The sequence below is a fragment of the Mustela nigripes genome, chromosome 14 (genome assembly GCF_022355385.1).
Source record: "Mustela nigripes isolate SB6536 chromosome 14, MUSNIG.SB6536, whole genome shotgun sequence".
NCBI lineage: Eukaryota > Metazoa > Chordata > Mammalia > Carnivora > Mustelidae > Mustela > Mustela nigripes.
The window spans coordinates 29,665,565-29,680,934 of NC_081570.1; the positions used below are offsets into that span (position 1 = coordinate 29,665,565).

General features: G+C 42.0%; 1 protein-coding gene across 1 annotated transcript; it reads left to right on the plus strand.

The window, feature by feature from the left end:
• Positions 1-1,937: 1,937 nt before the first annotated feature.
• On the plus strand, positions 1,938-13,192 carry AKIRIN1 (akirin 1). Its single transcript, XM_059377350.1, has 5 exons — positions 1,938-2,299; positions 7,142-7,282; positions 10,721-10,855; positions 12,380-12,451; positions 13,057-13,192. Exons 1-5 carry the CDS (start codon positions 2,080-2,082, stop codon positions 13,065-13,067), a joined length of 579 nt encoding a protein of 192 aa, XP_059233333.1. The 5' UTR covers positions 1,938-2,079; the 3' UTR covers positions 13,068-13,192.
• The last annotated feature ends 2,178 nt before the right edge of the window (positions 13,193-15,370 follow it).

Below are 15,370 nucleotides of genomic sequence, written 5' to 3' on the forward strand. Positions count from 1 at the left end.
TGATGACATTTTTCAAACATTGTAAGCTCTGACTTTGGACCACTTTAGACCACAGAAAACAATTTACACATTAGACAAGCCCCTTAAAAAATAGTCATCACTAGGTTGCTTTTATGTCCTTGGCTTTTATTGAGAATAACAAGAAATATCTATATGAATTTTGCTTTTGCACTTGTTATTCAAATCTTCTTGATTGCTTTGTTATATCATTCACTGCTTCCTAATAAAGTCACATGAACAACTATCTTTAGAATTCACATTTTTAGCTATTGAAGAAATGTAAGGTCTGACTCCTCTGAGGCACTAATTCCTTTTAGATACCATCTGCTATTAAAAAAAAAAAAAAGATGCCATATACTATGTTTTCATTTTTACCCTGGCAGCCAGGAAGCTCAGAACTGTCTCAAATTCAGTCACAGGTATATTTAACTTTAGGATAATTGTGATCTCTTTTTAGTTTGGCCCTAATATTCTGTTTCTAGCGTTCTAGTCTATTGTAAACCTTCCCTAGGTCCTTATGAAAAAGGGATAAAATAAATTTGATATCTGGTATATTCAGTTACTTTAGAATTATTTCTGCTAATTGTCAAAGATAAATACAGGGGTGCCTGCCTGGGGGGCTCAGTCAGTTAAGCAGCTGCCTTCAGCTGGGCTCCTGGTCCTGGGAGTCCTGGGATCCAGCCCATGTTAGGCTCCCTGCTCTATGTGGAGACTGCTTGTCTCTCTCCCTCTAGCTTTCCTGCATTCTCTCTCTCTCCAATAAAGAAATAAAATAAACTTAAAAAAAAAAAAAAAAAAAAGTTGACCTGTGCTTGGAGCATTGTAAAATCTTGAGAAACTGGGGAAGATACAGAAAAAAGCAATAGAAAAGGGAAGGAAAGAATAGGATTAAGGTAGTATGACCATATTTTCCAACTCAACTGTTGGGGCACATTGATCTGGCAAATGGCCTATTAGAAAAGAGTATCTGAAACTTGCACTGTACTGGAAACCTCCAGAGCTTTGCCGAAGCAGTCAGATCCCAGGAGGAATGGCCATTATTCAACATACATGCATAATTATAGAAAGGTTTTAACTTTTTTGGATCACAGATGCTTGGGTGATCAGTTGAAAGCATTTACCTGCTTCCCAGTAATTCATAAGCACATACAATTTCTGAAAGTGGAACCCTCCTGTAATCTGTGTATCTTCCCAGAATTTTTCAAAAGTATTTTACCGCTGTCACTGCTGTAAAGAATTCTCACAGATCCAAGGAAGCACTGAGCTGCTAGTCAGTGTGGGGACTGGCAAACCAGCTTAAGTACTTAACACTCTGACCATTCCAGGATAATTTAAGCCAGTGGGTTTTGTTTTTAACGACCGTTGAGTAGCAGACCGCTTTGATGAGCTTCTGAAGATATGGGTCATCTATCCTAAGATACATACACACAATTTCATGGGGTTGGTGAACTTCCTAAAGCCCATACTCAGATCTAAGATTATGCTTAAGTGAAGACTTCCCTGGACTCGGGAGTGCCCTTGAAGACCTTTCAGAATGCCCCTCTCTTCCATCCAGGGAACTACAGCGGCCTAGATGGAAGGAGGTTTGCCGGACGGGAGACACGCGACCCCTGCGCCCTCTCGACCGGCCTCTCTGAGCTCACCCCTCCCCCACGCCCCTGCCGCGCAGGTGCGAAAACCTAAGGGGCCAGCCCGGCGCGACGGCTCGAAAAACTGGGGGACAGGGGTGGGGTGGGGGAAGGGGGATAATGGGACCCCGGGAGGGGAGGAGCGGGGGTGGGGGCCTTCCCGAGGTTGCCTGGCGACCGAGCTCTCCGCCCAGACCGTGCCATTTCCTCAGTGGGGGGCGCGGCGGGCCAGAGTGTAGCAGACGGGCCTCCCAGAACGGCCTTCTTCCGGCTTCTCCCCCTCTGCCGGGCGGTGGCCAGGGCCGTGACGTCACAGGAGGCGGGGCCAGCGTCGCTGCCGGGTGCTGGAGGCGCCATTGGAGCCGGCTTGGCTTGCGAGCTCCGCTGAGGAGCCGGAGGTTGGGCCGCAGTTACCTCCGCGTCCGCTCCTGGTTCTTGGCCCGTCAGCGGCATGGCGTGCGGGGCGACGTTGAAGCGGCCCATGGAGTTCGAGGCGGCGCTGCTGAGCCCTGGTTCCCCGAAGCGGCGGCGCTGCGCCCCTCTGCCTGGCCCCACTCCGGGCCTCAGGCCCCCGGACGCTGAGCCGCCGCCGCTTCTGCAGACGCAGACCCCACCGCCGACTCTGCAGCAGCCCGCCCCACCCGGCAGCGAGCGGCGCCTTCCAACACCGGGTAACCTATGCTGCGGGCTTGGCAGGAAGCCAGGCCCAGGCATTTTGGGGGGTGGGGGTGGGGCGGCTATGGGCGCTAGGCTGATTCACCCACAGACCCCTTCTTTGCCCTGAGAAACGGGAACTGGGGTGCCGCTGGGCCGTGTCGCTTCCGGGGATGGGAGACATCCGGGAGGGATGGTGGGGCTCCAGTGTCCGTTTTCGATTTTCCTGGAGCTGGAGAGACCAGAGGGGTGGGCAGCAAGAGGAAGATGGGAATATCCCTGGCCGCTCGGGGCCCTTTCCGTGCGTGAAGCCCCTCCTGCCTCCGCTGCCCGGGCCTGCACAGAGCCGCCCAGCAGATCCAGTGGGCCATGGAAAATGGGATTCTACTCACGAACCCGGCCTTGAGGGTGGGGGTTGGGGGCGGGTTCTTGGGAAGGGACCTGAGTGCGTGCTGTTCTCTGTACTGTAGCTTGCAGGGGGACCTGCTTTTCAGAAGTCTTTAGGGACCAGAGGCCGTCGCAGAAGTCATAGAATCCGATTTCAGCCTATTTCTAAGGGACTGGCCATGTTCTTTTATTGATACTGAATCTTAATATGGCTATTGTCTTGTACCATATATGGCTCGATATCGGTAGCTCGTTAGCTAGAATTTATTTGAGAATCCTTAAACATTACAGAGGTTCCGGAAGCAGGACTTCAACTATCCGTAAGAGTCTTTCAGTAAGGATTACATGCTGGTCAAGGAAAGGGGAGAGCTAGTGTGACTGTAAAGTTAGGACACCCCCCCCCCCAACCATTGTGCAGGAATTGAAGGGAGAGGGCATCAGAATTAGTATGTAGCAGTTTTAAAGGGCTCCTGGAGATGGGGGAGGGTCCTCAAAACTGGACTTCGTCAAGTTATTTCTTTGTGTGCGTTTTCCACTTGCTCAAGTGTAAGTGAAACCTTAGGACTGCCTTAAAATGATTCTTTTCCTCATCCCTTTTCAGTTACCAGTGTCTTTGGGCTTTATTTCCTCTTTCCTCCGCATATCCATAATGCAGATTGCAGGCCCTCATACTCACACCAAAATTCCTGCAGTTGCCAGCCAAGCCCTCACAGACACTCTTTCTCCAGTTCACCTCTATTCATTCTTTTAGTAGAAGGATTTATCAGCTGTAACCCTATGACTTACTTAGCCTTTTACACATTTTTTCCCCCCAAACAATGCTTTTGCTGCTCTTTCCCCAAACCCACCCGGGTGTGCCTATTATCCTTGCTTTCCACCATGTTTCCCCCCTTGTATTTGCTAATCCAAAAACAATCATTTTTGCAAATCTCCCATCCATTACGTGACTAACCCTACCCCATAAGGAACTCTGTTCTACTTTAAATTCCCTGACCACTTAATGTTGCAAAGCCTTATGTACTGAATGAGATAATGTTTGCAAAAATTTTTTGTAAAGAGCCCTTCAAAAGCAGGGGACAGCGCCTGGATGGCCCAGTCAGTTAAGTATCAGGGTCTTGATCCCAAGGTCCTGAGTTCAAGTTGTACGTTGAGCTCCATATTGGGCATGGAGCCTACTTAGAAAAGAAAAGCAGGGGACAAAATGCCTACTTGACGTGATATTTTTTCTTTTGCTGTTCCTACAGATAGCAAGGATAGTCATATAATCTTTCTGGATCTCTGTTATGCAAAATAGAATTAATACTTGACTTCTCCATCTTGATGGATTTTATGCACGTTTTATTTCTTCCAGTATACCCTGTAGACTAATTCTGTTATAGTTCACATTACAGCACATGTTTAATAAATGAGTGTTGAATGTATTTGGAAGCCTCAATATTGCGGAGTGCAATAATGGGAGTCACTATTTTTTTATTTTAAATTTTAATTTTCTTTTTCTTTTTTTTTTTTTTTAAGATTTTATTTATTTATTTGACAGAGAGAGATTATAAGTAGGCAGAGAGAGAGAGGAGGAAGCAGGCTCCCTGCTGAGCCGAGAGCCCAATGCGGGACTCGATCCCAGGACCCTGAGATCATGACCTGGGCCAAAGGCAGCGGCTTAACCCACTGAGCCACCCAGGCGCCCTTAAATTTTAATTTTCTCATAGATCATGCAAACTACCTTCTTGGTCGTTTATATTAAAATATTTTATTTAAAATACTCATTTGTAAAGACTGATCAGTTAACCTCCTTAATGCTTGTTGGAATATGGTTCTGTAAGAAAGAAACAAAGTATGAATGATTGATTATAAGATGCTTTGGCTTAAGTGAAAAATGTCTTCTTGATTAAAAAGGAAGAATGGAAGAGGAAATGTTAGTTGCTTTACAAATAGAAAGAATAAAGCTAACTAACAGAAAAGTGAATTTAAAAATCTGTGACTTCATTTTATAACAATTGTTATCTCAAAGGTCATAAAGGTTTCTCAGAAATGGCCAAGAAACTGTTTTTACTTTAAAAAAAAGATATGTGTCATAGCACTTTTTTGGGGAAAGGCATATAAAATTAAGCCTTTTATTTATTTTTTAAAAAGATTTTTTTAATTTAATTGACACACAGAAATCACAAGTATGCGGGGGGGGGGGGGGCAGGCTTCCCACCAAGCAGAGAGCCAGACATGGGACTCAATCCCAGGACCCTGAGATCATGACCTGAGCTGAAGGCAGAGGCTTAACCCACTGAGCTACCCAGGTGCCCCCAAATTAAGCCTTTTATTGCTTAAATGAGCTAAGTTGATACTAGGCATAAGAGGGTGTTGCTGAGGCAGATGTTTGTAAACGTGTGAGTCCAGGTGCAAAGCAATTAATTGATCATGACTTGAGGCTTGAGGATTAACATCCATACTGAGGTAGCATTTTAGCTAGCTCTTGAATGACGGTGAAGGAATAAAGACAGCCACATTTCAAGCGAAGGAAAACTGTATGAGCAAAGCAATGAAAATGCACAAATAAAGGATAATGTAACTGGGCTATAAGGGGAGATGGAACTGGAAACAATTTGGGCCAAGCCTTGGAAGGCATGGGATGCCATGTTGAAGAGTTTAAATTTTTTAAAGATTTTATTTATTTATTTGAGAGAGCACAAGTCCAGGAGAGAGGAGAGGGAGAAGCAGACTCCCTGCTGAGCATGCAGCCCAATGCTGGGCGGGAGTGGGGGGCAGTCCCAGGACCCTGGAATCATGACCTGAGCAGAAGGCAGACGCTTAACTGAGTCACTGAGTCACTGAGGCACCCAGGCTCCCCAAAGAGTTTGAATTTTGGAAGAAAAGAAAATGTGAATTTTGTTCTGTAACAGCTAGGAACCATCGTAGAATTTTGAGGACAGGCTTAGTCAGATATAACCCAGAAGCACAGTGTCAAATAATAATGAGATGCAAAGACTAAAGTTATTATCCACTGTTAAAAAGAAATGTACATTTTTGTTTTGTTTTATTTTGTTTTTTAAGTGGCCTTCTTGGAGAGAGGATCACATCTACTTCCTTATTTTTCTACTGTGCATACCATATTTAGATTCTTGGACTTGCTTGTCCTCTAACCAGCCTAAAAGTTGTATCTTTCCATTTGTTCACTTTGCCATACAGGAGGCAGAGGTTTATCAAAGACCTTCTGTTCTCATGAGCGTTGTCCTCATACTTGTCCTTTCTTGTTTAAAATCTTTGCAGTTCTGTACATCCTTGTATTGAATCTGACAAGTATGTGCTTGGAGAATAATACTTTTTAAAGATGAAGTGAAGCCTTCATAAGTTCAGGGATCTTAAAATATGAACTTCATAGCATTTTTAAGGGAAAGCTTTGCTAATCCTACATCATTTATGTATTTGGGCTGAGTGTTTGAAAATTTAGTTATGTGTGGAGATACTGTGAGTTTATCATTTCCTAGGCTCTCCTGTCACTTGTTTTCAAAGCTTCATTGGGTAGGCAGTTAACATTTATATTGAAGAAGTAGGCTGAAGATCCTGAATGACTTTCTAAGGTCATAGTCACACAGCTAGGAAGAAGCAGAATGGCATTATTAACACTCAACCCCATAAAAAATTACAATTATAGCACAGTATACATTAGAATAATGTGAGTGGGGTCGTGATATGGTTTTCTGGGTTTTATTTTTGATAAGGAGGCTTTATCATCTGGAAAGTGGATGCATATTCTCCCACAAAAATAAAAAACTTGAAAACCACATCCTTTCAGACAGCATTGGCTCTAGGAATGTACTTCAAAGTGAATTTGTGTGTCCTGGACTCCCTTCAATAGCGTTAGTAAATTTGGTTTATGACTACTTTGACTCAGAATAGTAATCCGAGTCCTATCAAGTAGTGCCTCTCAGTAGGATCAGAAAGTTCTTTTCTAAGCCCTGATCATTGGGTCCAAGCAATAAATCTCAGGTTTTCCCATGGTCCATGTCTAGGAGACAACCATATTGTGGTTTTCTACTGTCTTCTCCCCCAAAGATCTTGAGTCCCAAATGGGACACGAGCTTCATTTTTAGAAGGCCTTGGGTGGTAGGAGAATCACCCCAATATACTAGTTTGCAGAATTGTGCAGTTTAACACAAATCAAAAATAGCTCTTGATTAGGTGAAAGATGGGTTTTTTGTTTTGCTGTAAATTGCACTCATTAATCCTAAAACAGACTGCAGACCAGGTCTTCATTGTCACAGGAAAACAAGCAAAGGGAACTGTCTGAAGGGCTTATGCTAGAACAGCTGTTCTTCCATGTATTGTTGAAATAGCACTAAGAGAGAACACTTTGGAGTTATAGGAGGAGTGCTTTATTCAGTATAAATACTTTTCTTGCTAATATTAATAATGTGGGGGAAGGGACAGGAAGTTTGAAGAACAATAAAATGAATGCTCAAATGTGTTTCTTTTTTTATTAGAACAAATTTTTCAGAACATAAAACAAGAATATAGTCGTTATCAGAGGTGGAGACATTTAGAAGTAGTTCTTAACCAGAGTGAAGCTTGTACTTCGGAAAGTCAGCCTCATTCCTCAGCACTCACGGCACCTAGTTCTCCAGGTAAGCAAACATTAGTGTGGACAGACCGCCCATTTAAAGTGTGTAAATGGTACACTTGTTGTGATGAACCTTGGCTGTTATATGTAAGTGATTAATCACTAAATTCTACACCTGAAACTAATATTAAAGTGTATGTTAACTAACTGGAATTTAGATTAAAAAAATTGAAGAAGGAAAAAAGTTTGTAAATGGTTCTTAAAATGATAGTTTCCTAATCCAGAACTGATTTCATCTAAAATGATAAAATTGGTAAAATGTATGCATTGTATTACTACTTATACTTTTTTTTTTTTTTTAAGATTTTTTGTCTGACAGATCACAAGTAGGCAGAGAGGCAGGCAGAGAGAGGGGGAGGGAAGCAGGCTCCCTGCTGAGCAGAGATTCCCTATGCAGGGCTTGATCCCAGGACACCGAGATCGGGACCTAGCCAAAGGCAGAGGCCTAACCCACTGAGCCACCCAGACGCCCCTTATAAATACATTTGAAACCACAGAGTCATGGGGGGGGGGTTGTTTAAGATTTTATTTATTTGACACAGAGAGAGCACAAGTAGGCAGAGTAGGAGGGGAAGCAGGCTCCCTGTTGAGCAGAGAACCTAATGCAGGGCTTGATCCCAGGATCCTGGGATCATGACCTGAGCGGAAGGCAGAGGCTTAATGCACTGAGCCACCTAGACCCCTCAGAAAAAAAACCTTAGATTCATTTGATTTGGCTTCCATCCACCCAGTGCAGAAGTACCCTCTGTAACTGCAGTGTCTAATATCTTAGCCATTAGATTAGCTATATGTAGCTATTAAAGTTAATTAAAATTTAATGAAAAAAATTTTTTAAAGATTTTATATATTTATTTGACAGATAAAGATCACAAGCAGGCAGAGAGGCAGGCAGAGAGAGAGGAGGAAGCAGGCTCCCGCTGAGCAGGGCTCGATCCCAGGACCCTGAGACCATGACCCGAGCTGAAGGCAGAGGCTTTAACCCACTGAGCCACCCAGGCGCCCCAAGATTTAATGAAATTTTAACATTTTGTTTCTTGAATGCAGTAGCCACATTTCAAGTGCTTAGTAGTCACATGTAGTTCTATTAACTATAGGACATTTCCATCATTGCATACATTTGTGTGACAGCAGCTCTATAACATTGACAGGTGGTCAGAGAGGATGTGCTCAAAAATAGAATCTCAGGGTTGGAGGGAATCTTCATGGCCACATAGTTTAGCCACCAGTCTTGCTTGCAATATCCCTGCAAATAGTCAAGAGTGCAAGTGTGAAAGAGTCAAGTGTACAAACATCTCCATTGGTGGTGAACTCTGTCCTTTAACAGTAGTTTATTTCCTTACAAACTATTCTACTTTTTAATAGTTCTGAGAGTTAAAAATTACCTTGATTAAAACTGTCTCCTTGGGGCGCCTGGGTGACTCAGTGGGTTAAAGCCTCTACATTCAGCTCAGGTCATGATTCCAGGGTCCTGGGATCGAGCCTCGCATCGGGATCTCTGCTCAGCGGGGAGCCTGCTTCCCTTCCTCTCTCTCTGCCTGCCTCTCTGACTACTTGTGATCTCTCTCTCTGTCAAATAAATAAATAAAATCTTTTTTAAAAAAATAAATAAAATGATGCATTTTATGTGAATTTCACCATGATTTTTTTTTTAAGATTTTATTTATTTGACAGAGATCACAAGTAGGCAGAGAGAGAGGGGGAAGCAGGCTCCCTGCTGAGCAGAGAGCCCGATTCGGGGCTCGATCCCAGGACCCTGGGATCATGACCTGAGCCAAAGGCAGAGGCTTTAACCCACTGAGCCACCCAGGTGCCCCCAAATAATATTTTTTTAAGATTTTATTTATTTACTTGAGAAAGTGAGAAAAAGCACAAGCTGGTCTTTCCTTAATATTCTTTTGAGATTCTAGTATTAGAATTTTGAAGAATATGTAATGGATGCAGAGAAACAATACAGTGATTACTGGGTAGAACTTTTGGTTAGGTTTCATTGTAAAGAAGAAATCTAGGTTTAAGTTAAGAATTACTTGTTTCAGAGTGCTAAATGGTTTACTGATTAATCGGGCTGAAGAAACGGAATCTAGGCTGAGCTTTGATCAACACACTCAGCTTTGAGAAACAACTGGGCTACCAAAGGAGCTGCTGCTATTTTTCTCATGATCAGGAAGCAGATTTCCATGTTTTCTGGCATTCCATTGAGTATTTTGGTTTCTAACTACTATTTTAAAAACATTTTACTCTTCTTTTCCTAGATTTGAAAGGGATCAAGGATGAGATATGTAGGGGCATCTGGGTGGCTTAGTCCTTAAGCATCTGCTTTTGGCTCAGGTCATGGTCCTGGGGTGCTGGGATCAAGCCCCACATTGGGCTCCCTGCTCTGCGGGAGGCCTGCTTTTCTCTCTCCCACTCCCCCTGTTTATATCTCCTCTCTCTGTGTCAAATAAATAAATAAACAAAATCTTAAAAAAAAAAAAAAAAGAGGATGAGGTATGTAGGGCCTAATTGTCTCCTTCATTCATACTTCAGTGACATTGCTAATAGTTTGTTATATAGGACGAGTTACTTGGTCTCCTAAGCATCAGACTTCTAAGCATTTCTTATCAGAATCACCTGTGGAAGTTAAAAGATGGCCAGGCCCTAACCTAGAATTAAATCAGAATGTGTGTCATGTTTTGTGACTTCTACTTCTACCGATAATTATGATGCACCTCAGCTAAACATAGGTATAGATAATCACCAAGGATTTGGGTAGCTCTGAATTACTTTCTCTAATCCAGACTAGAGGCTTTATATCAACTTACTTTTTGTTCTTGTTCTTTACCAAATGAGCATTGAGTATGGACTCACATTGTTATGGCATCAGAACTGTTTTTCTGTATGCGGATCAGCTAGCACACCTGGATAAACATTTTTCCTCCTACTTCTCAATTTACCTTTGGCCTGACTTTGTAAAACTAGCGGCAGAAGCTCAGCAATTTTGTGAAAAACACCATGTAGAGTTGTGAAGAATACCATTTTTCTGAACAGTTTTTGTATCCTAGGACTGTTAACATAAAGTTATTAATTCTGAACCTTAGAACTATAATGTATTATTTAAACTGTGTTTGTTGGGGTGCCTGGGTGGCTCAGTGGGTTAAAGCCTCTGCCTTCGGCTCAGGTCATGATCCCAGGGTCCTGGGGTCAAGCCCCACATCGGACTCTGCTCGGCGGGGAGCCTGCTTCCTCCTCTCTCTCACTCTCTGCCTGCCTCTCTGCCTACTTGTGATCTCTGTCTGTCAAATAAATAAAATCTTTAAACTGGGTTTGTTTTGGGGTTCCTGGCTAGCTCATCAGGTAGAAACATGTGACTTTTAATCTTGGGGCTGTGAGTTTGAGCCTCACATGCGATGTAGAGATAACTTAAAATCTTTTAACAAAAACAAAATTAGATTTGTTTTTTGACTAGGTTCCTCCTGGATGAAGAAGGACCAGCCCACCTTTACCCTCCGACAAGTTGGAATAATATGTGAGCGTCTCTTAAAAGACTATGAAGATAAAATTCGGGAGGAGTATGAGCAAATCCTCAATACCAAACTAGCAGGTAGGCTGAGGCAGTGGTTGTACCATTGTTTGTTCATAAGGTTCGGTAAATAATAAGGTTCAGTCAGATGGTAACTTAGAAAAAGCAAGACTTCATGCAGGAAACGTTTAACGAGTTGTGAATAGTCAAGTTACTTTGTGATTTATATAGGGAAGGAAATTTCATATACATTTCTGAAACAAGATAAACCAGGCTTTTCTTTTGACATTTTTCCATATGAATAAAGGCAGTGAGTGGTTTATTTGGGCTAACCTCCCAGCCCCTGGTTGGGAGTGGGGTATAGTCAACATGATCAGACTTCCTGGTGGCAGTCACTTTGTAGATGTGGGAAATCTGGCACTCTGTGATTTGGAGGTACATTAGTTTGGAAAGCACAGTTCAGGTTTGAACAAAGGGAGTTGACAGTGATGTCAACAAGTAGAGCCTTTTGTGAAAGGAAGAGATCTGAATCAGGAATAGAAAGTAGTACCCATTTAGTGAAAGGGGACCATGTTGGGATCAGAAAGGTTTTAGATAACAACTTCTTCCCGTAACAGTATTATTTCCTAATCTGGTGACCCATACCACATCGCTCTGCAGAATGTTGGAAAGTCTGCTTTAAATTGAGAACTTTTTGTTTCGTAGTAGTTACACGCATTTCTTTATAGTCGAACTTCTTTGATCCTTTAATATACTTAATAATGTGTATTAAAACAAGAAGCTCCTGTATATCATTTCCCCTCTCCTAACTCCATTCCCAGAATTGTTCAGTTAGCTCTAAGTCATGCCTCTGTTCATGAATGTCAGACTACCTTCTTTTTTACAGAGTTTCCCTGTGGAAGGTAATTCTCTGGGACTGTTTGCAATTAGGTAGTATGAAATTTTCTCTTCTTTCTAGCTATCCCACTTCTTTCTTTCAACGTGTTGAGATTTATAGCAAGGACAGAATGCAGAAAGGGGCTTCAAGCTTCATGTCTTACAGAGTTCCTAAAATTTGTTGACTTTGTAGTACTGAGCCAGTCTGTCTGTCTTGAGAATCCTGTCTTGAGAATCATTTTATAGGAGTTATAGCAGGGGCAGAATTAGGAAAATGTGATGTTATAGAGGATCAGTGACCAAATCTAGGAGCTAGGGATTTGGCTCTAGGATCTAAAAGGAAGTAACAGGGACGCCTGGGTGGCTCAGTTGGTTAAGCAGCTGCCTTCGGCTCAGGTCATGATCCCAGCGTCCTGGGATCGAGTCCCACATCGGGCTCCTTGCTCCGCAGGGAACCTGCTTCTCCCTGTGACTCTGCCTTCCACTCTGTCTGCCTGTGCTCGCTCTTGCTCGCTCTCTCTCTGACAAAATAAATAAATAAAATCTTTTTTTAAAATAAATAAATAAATAAATAAATAAAAGGAAGTAACAGATCTCAGAGCAGCTGTTCAGAAGGAGGGTCTGAGAGCGGATAATTCAAACAGGGGAGCTAGATGTGATCCTGACTTGATTCTTGAAAAACTGAGGGAGAGTTCTAGGGATGGTATATACTGTCTTTACCCCTTACAGAACAATATGAATCTTTTGTGAAATTCACACATGATCAGATTATGCGACGATATGGGACAAGGCCAACAAGCTGTAAGTATTGCCAAGTTTTTTTTTAATTTTCCAACTTCCAAGAGCAAGGTATTGACACTGAACACCTTGTATCCTGAGAGCAAAAAACCCCTGTGAAGTAAAATAATAGCTAACATTTTTTTAAAAAAGCATGCCCAGCATTGTGCTAAGCCCATTAAATCCTCGTGAAGTTTATTTAATCTACAGTAACCCTGTGAGGGAGGAACTGTTATTAGCCCCATTTTATAGGTAAGGATGGTACTTAAAGAAGTTATATAATTTGTCCAAGCTCCTAAAGCTAGGAGTTCAGTAGGACTGAAGCCTAGGTAGTCTGACTGCAATACCAATTTGTTTGTTACCTGGCTTTTCCTCCAGAAAGGTAGTTTCAATTATTAATTTATGAAAGCTGCTTTCTTAAGCTAGCTTATCAAGTGTGTGGTCAGAATTTCTTAATTCTGGACATCTTAGAACTACTACTACTCAAAACATAGAGTAATAACTAGCTGTATATCTAAACTGAAACTAAAAACTTAAGTGTTGACTTACATTCTCTGTGTTGTTTTTCACATATCCCATTGGTTAATATTTTTAGTATTCTTAAACTCTTTTTCCCCCCTAATTTATAGATGTGTCCTGAAGCTTTCTTGCATATCTGGTACCAGGTTTGACCTCAAGAGATGGCTGCTGTACACTTTTTGCAACTGGTTTGATATCACATTTCAGCTCCAACTTTGCATCCTGAGAACACTTAAACGTTTCTGCAGGTCCATTTTATACAACTTGAAAGACCTTAAAACTTTCTGGTTGCCACAAGCATATCTTTCTTTTCTGCTCATCCAATAAACAGCTGTGCCCTACTGTGATAGATTTTCCAAACAAAAGTACCTGGAGCAGCAGTTTAGCAAAATATGCCCTCAGTGGCACTCAACAAATGGAGTTTCCCCAAGCACAGTTCTGTAAGAAGTGTGTGTGAGAGTGTGTGTATATGTATGTGTGTGTGTTTTAAGTTATTATTTGTATTGTGCAAATTTATTTGATCTTGGGGATTCTGGCTGTGAATTTGATGCACGACAATTATGGTTAAAAACATTTGCTTGGTCTACAGAAGATCATTAATGTTTTGTGACCATATAAGTTGTAACGGTGGATTGTTTTATGTTGTAGGTATTATTGTTAAATACAGGGACTGTTTCCAGGCACAGAATATGAATCATAAGTTAGGATGGACATTAGATGTGATTATGACAATATAGCAAAGGTCTGTGGTCCTAGGTCTACAAATGCTTGGTGAGGAATTAGGACAAACTGGAGACGGGCCGTTTGACACATGGACTCTGCCTAGCCGTGTTGAAAAATACTTTGACTCCAAGCCTTAAAATACCCACGTGGAGTCTGTGCTCACCTCATTTACACAGAGAGCTCCCAGGACACTGAACCTCTAGAAAGAAAAGGTCTCCCTGGAGCAGGAGCATCAGGGTTTGCTTGGGAGCACAACACAGGTGAGCGTGGGGCTGGGCCAGCCCCTGGTGGCACTGCTACTTGGGAGGAGCCACTTCGCCTTTTATCGGTTATTAAAAGCAGAATTTGGATCCTTTGGTCAGGCTCCCCCAAATTCTTTTTAAGAAGTGACCATGTTCAACTGCTTGAGCTTTGTTTTGGCAACCCCCTGCCCAAAGTTGCTTACAGACTGTTCTTCACCTTGTTCCAAGGCTGTGGAACAGAAAGTAGCCTCTGTTTTGAGGAGGTGGAAGTTAAGTATACATTTATTTTTTACTGTGACTTGTTCAGGACCACATTTTACAAAATGCCTTGTTTCCTTTATTATTGTTTCTGGAAAGGAAAGTTCTATTAAAATTGTTTTAGTTTGAATATAGAATAGTTTTATTAATTAGGGCTTATTTTGAAAAATTCTGAGTTTAATTCAAGTGTATGCCAGTACCTTCCAAAGTAAGGTAATATTCAGAGACAGTTGTTCTGATCAGATGGCTTAGAGAAATTCTGGAATATTCATATTCGAAGATTCCTTATTAATGAATGTCTTTGACTTAAATCTAACCAAAAACTGCAACATTATTCTTTGTACATTTTCATTATATAGTGTTAACAAGCTTAGTTGCAAACAAATAAAATACTTAAGCTATTTGTTTACCTTGCCTTCTTAATACTGTGATAATGTTTATTAATTCAAATAATATATGTGAGGCTGCTATAACCATTTCCCCGGTAAAACATTACATTTAAGATTTATAGACTTTTTAAAAAGCCCATCAGTGATCTTTAAATATTAAAGAATTATTTCACTTCATATTTGAAGGGTAGTTTGTTTCATCTCTTCCTTCTCCAGGGTAGTCACTTGTTCCTGTAAGAGGATCTAGCCGTGGATGTCATGGGAGTGGCCTTACAATGGGATAGTCACACCAAAACAAGGAAGGACTGCTGTGGGGGCTATCAGAGGTCCTGAAGGAGGGATCAGGAATGGGGACTGCTGCTGCACTGATGTCTTGTTATAGAATCAGTGTGACGTGGGGCAGATGTCAGCCCCATTCCTACTAAATGGCTTCTGGCTGGGAGGTAGAGTAGGTTTCTGTAAGGGAAATGATAGACACTCTGTTACTGTACCTGGTGTTGTTAGGCTGTTATGATATAGTTGCCCTTTGGGGCCATAGGGTAAATAAGACCACACACACACCACCACGGCTGGGTTTTGGAATCTTCCTCAAAAGGTACTAGACATGTTTTTGTTTAGTGTTTTATCTGGAGAAGAGACAGTTCGTAGGACAGAAAATGGGGACTTATAATGTAGGTCTTAGACTACAAAAGGAGTTTTCCCTTGATTTCTAGAGCTCAAACTTAGGGGCATTCCCAGGTTGGGAATTGTCTTTGTTCCATGGAGGTAGGTCAAAACCCAGAGAAGTAGTCAACCTGCAGAAACCCATAAGG

Excerpts from the sequence above, each read along its gene's own strand:
- AKIRIN1 (XM_059377350.1), top strand. The coding sequence starts at position 2,080 with ATGGCGTGCGGGGCGACGTTGAAGCGGCCCATGGAGTTCGAGGCGGCG. Across the intron at positions 7,283-10,720 it reads CACGGCACCTAGTTCTCCAG|GTTCCTCCTGGATGAAGAAG; the intron begins GTAAGCAAACAT and ends TTTTTTGACTAG. Across the intron at positions 10,856-12,379 it reads CCTCAATACCAAACTAGCAG|AACAATATGAATCTTTTGTG; the intron begins GTAGGCTGAGGC and ends TACCCCTTACAG.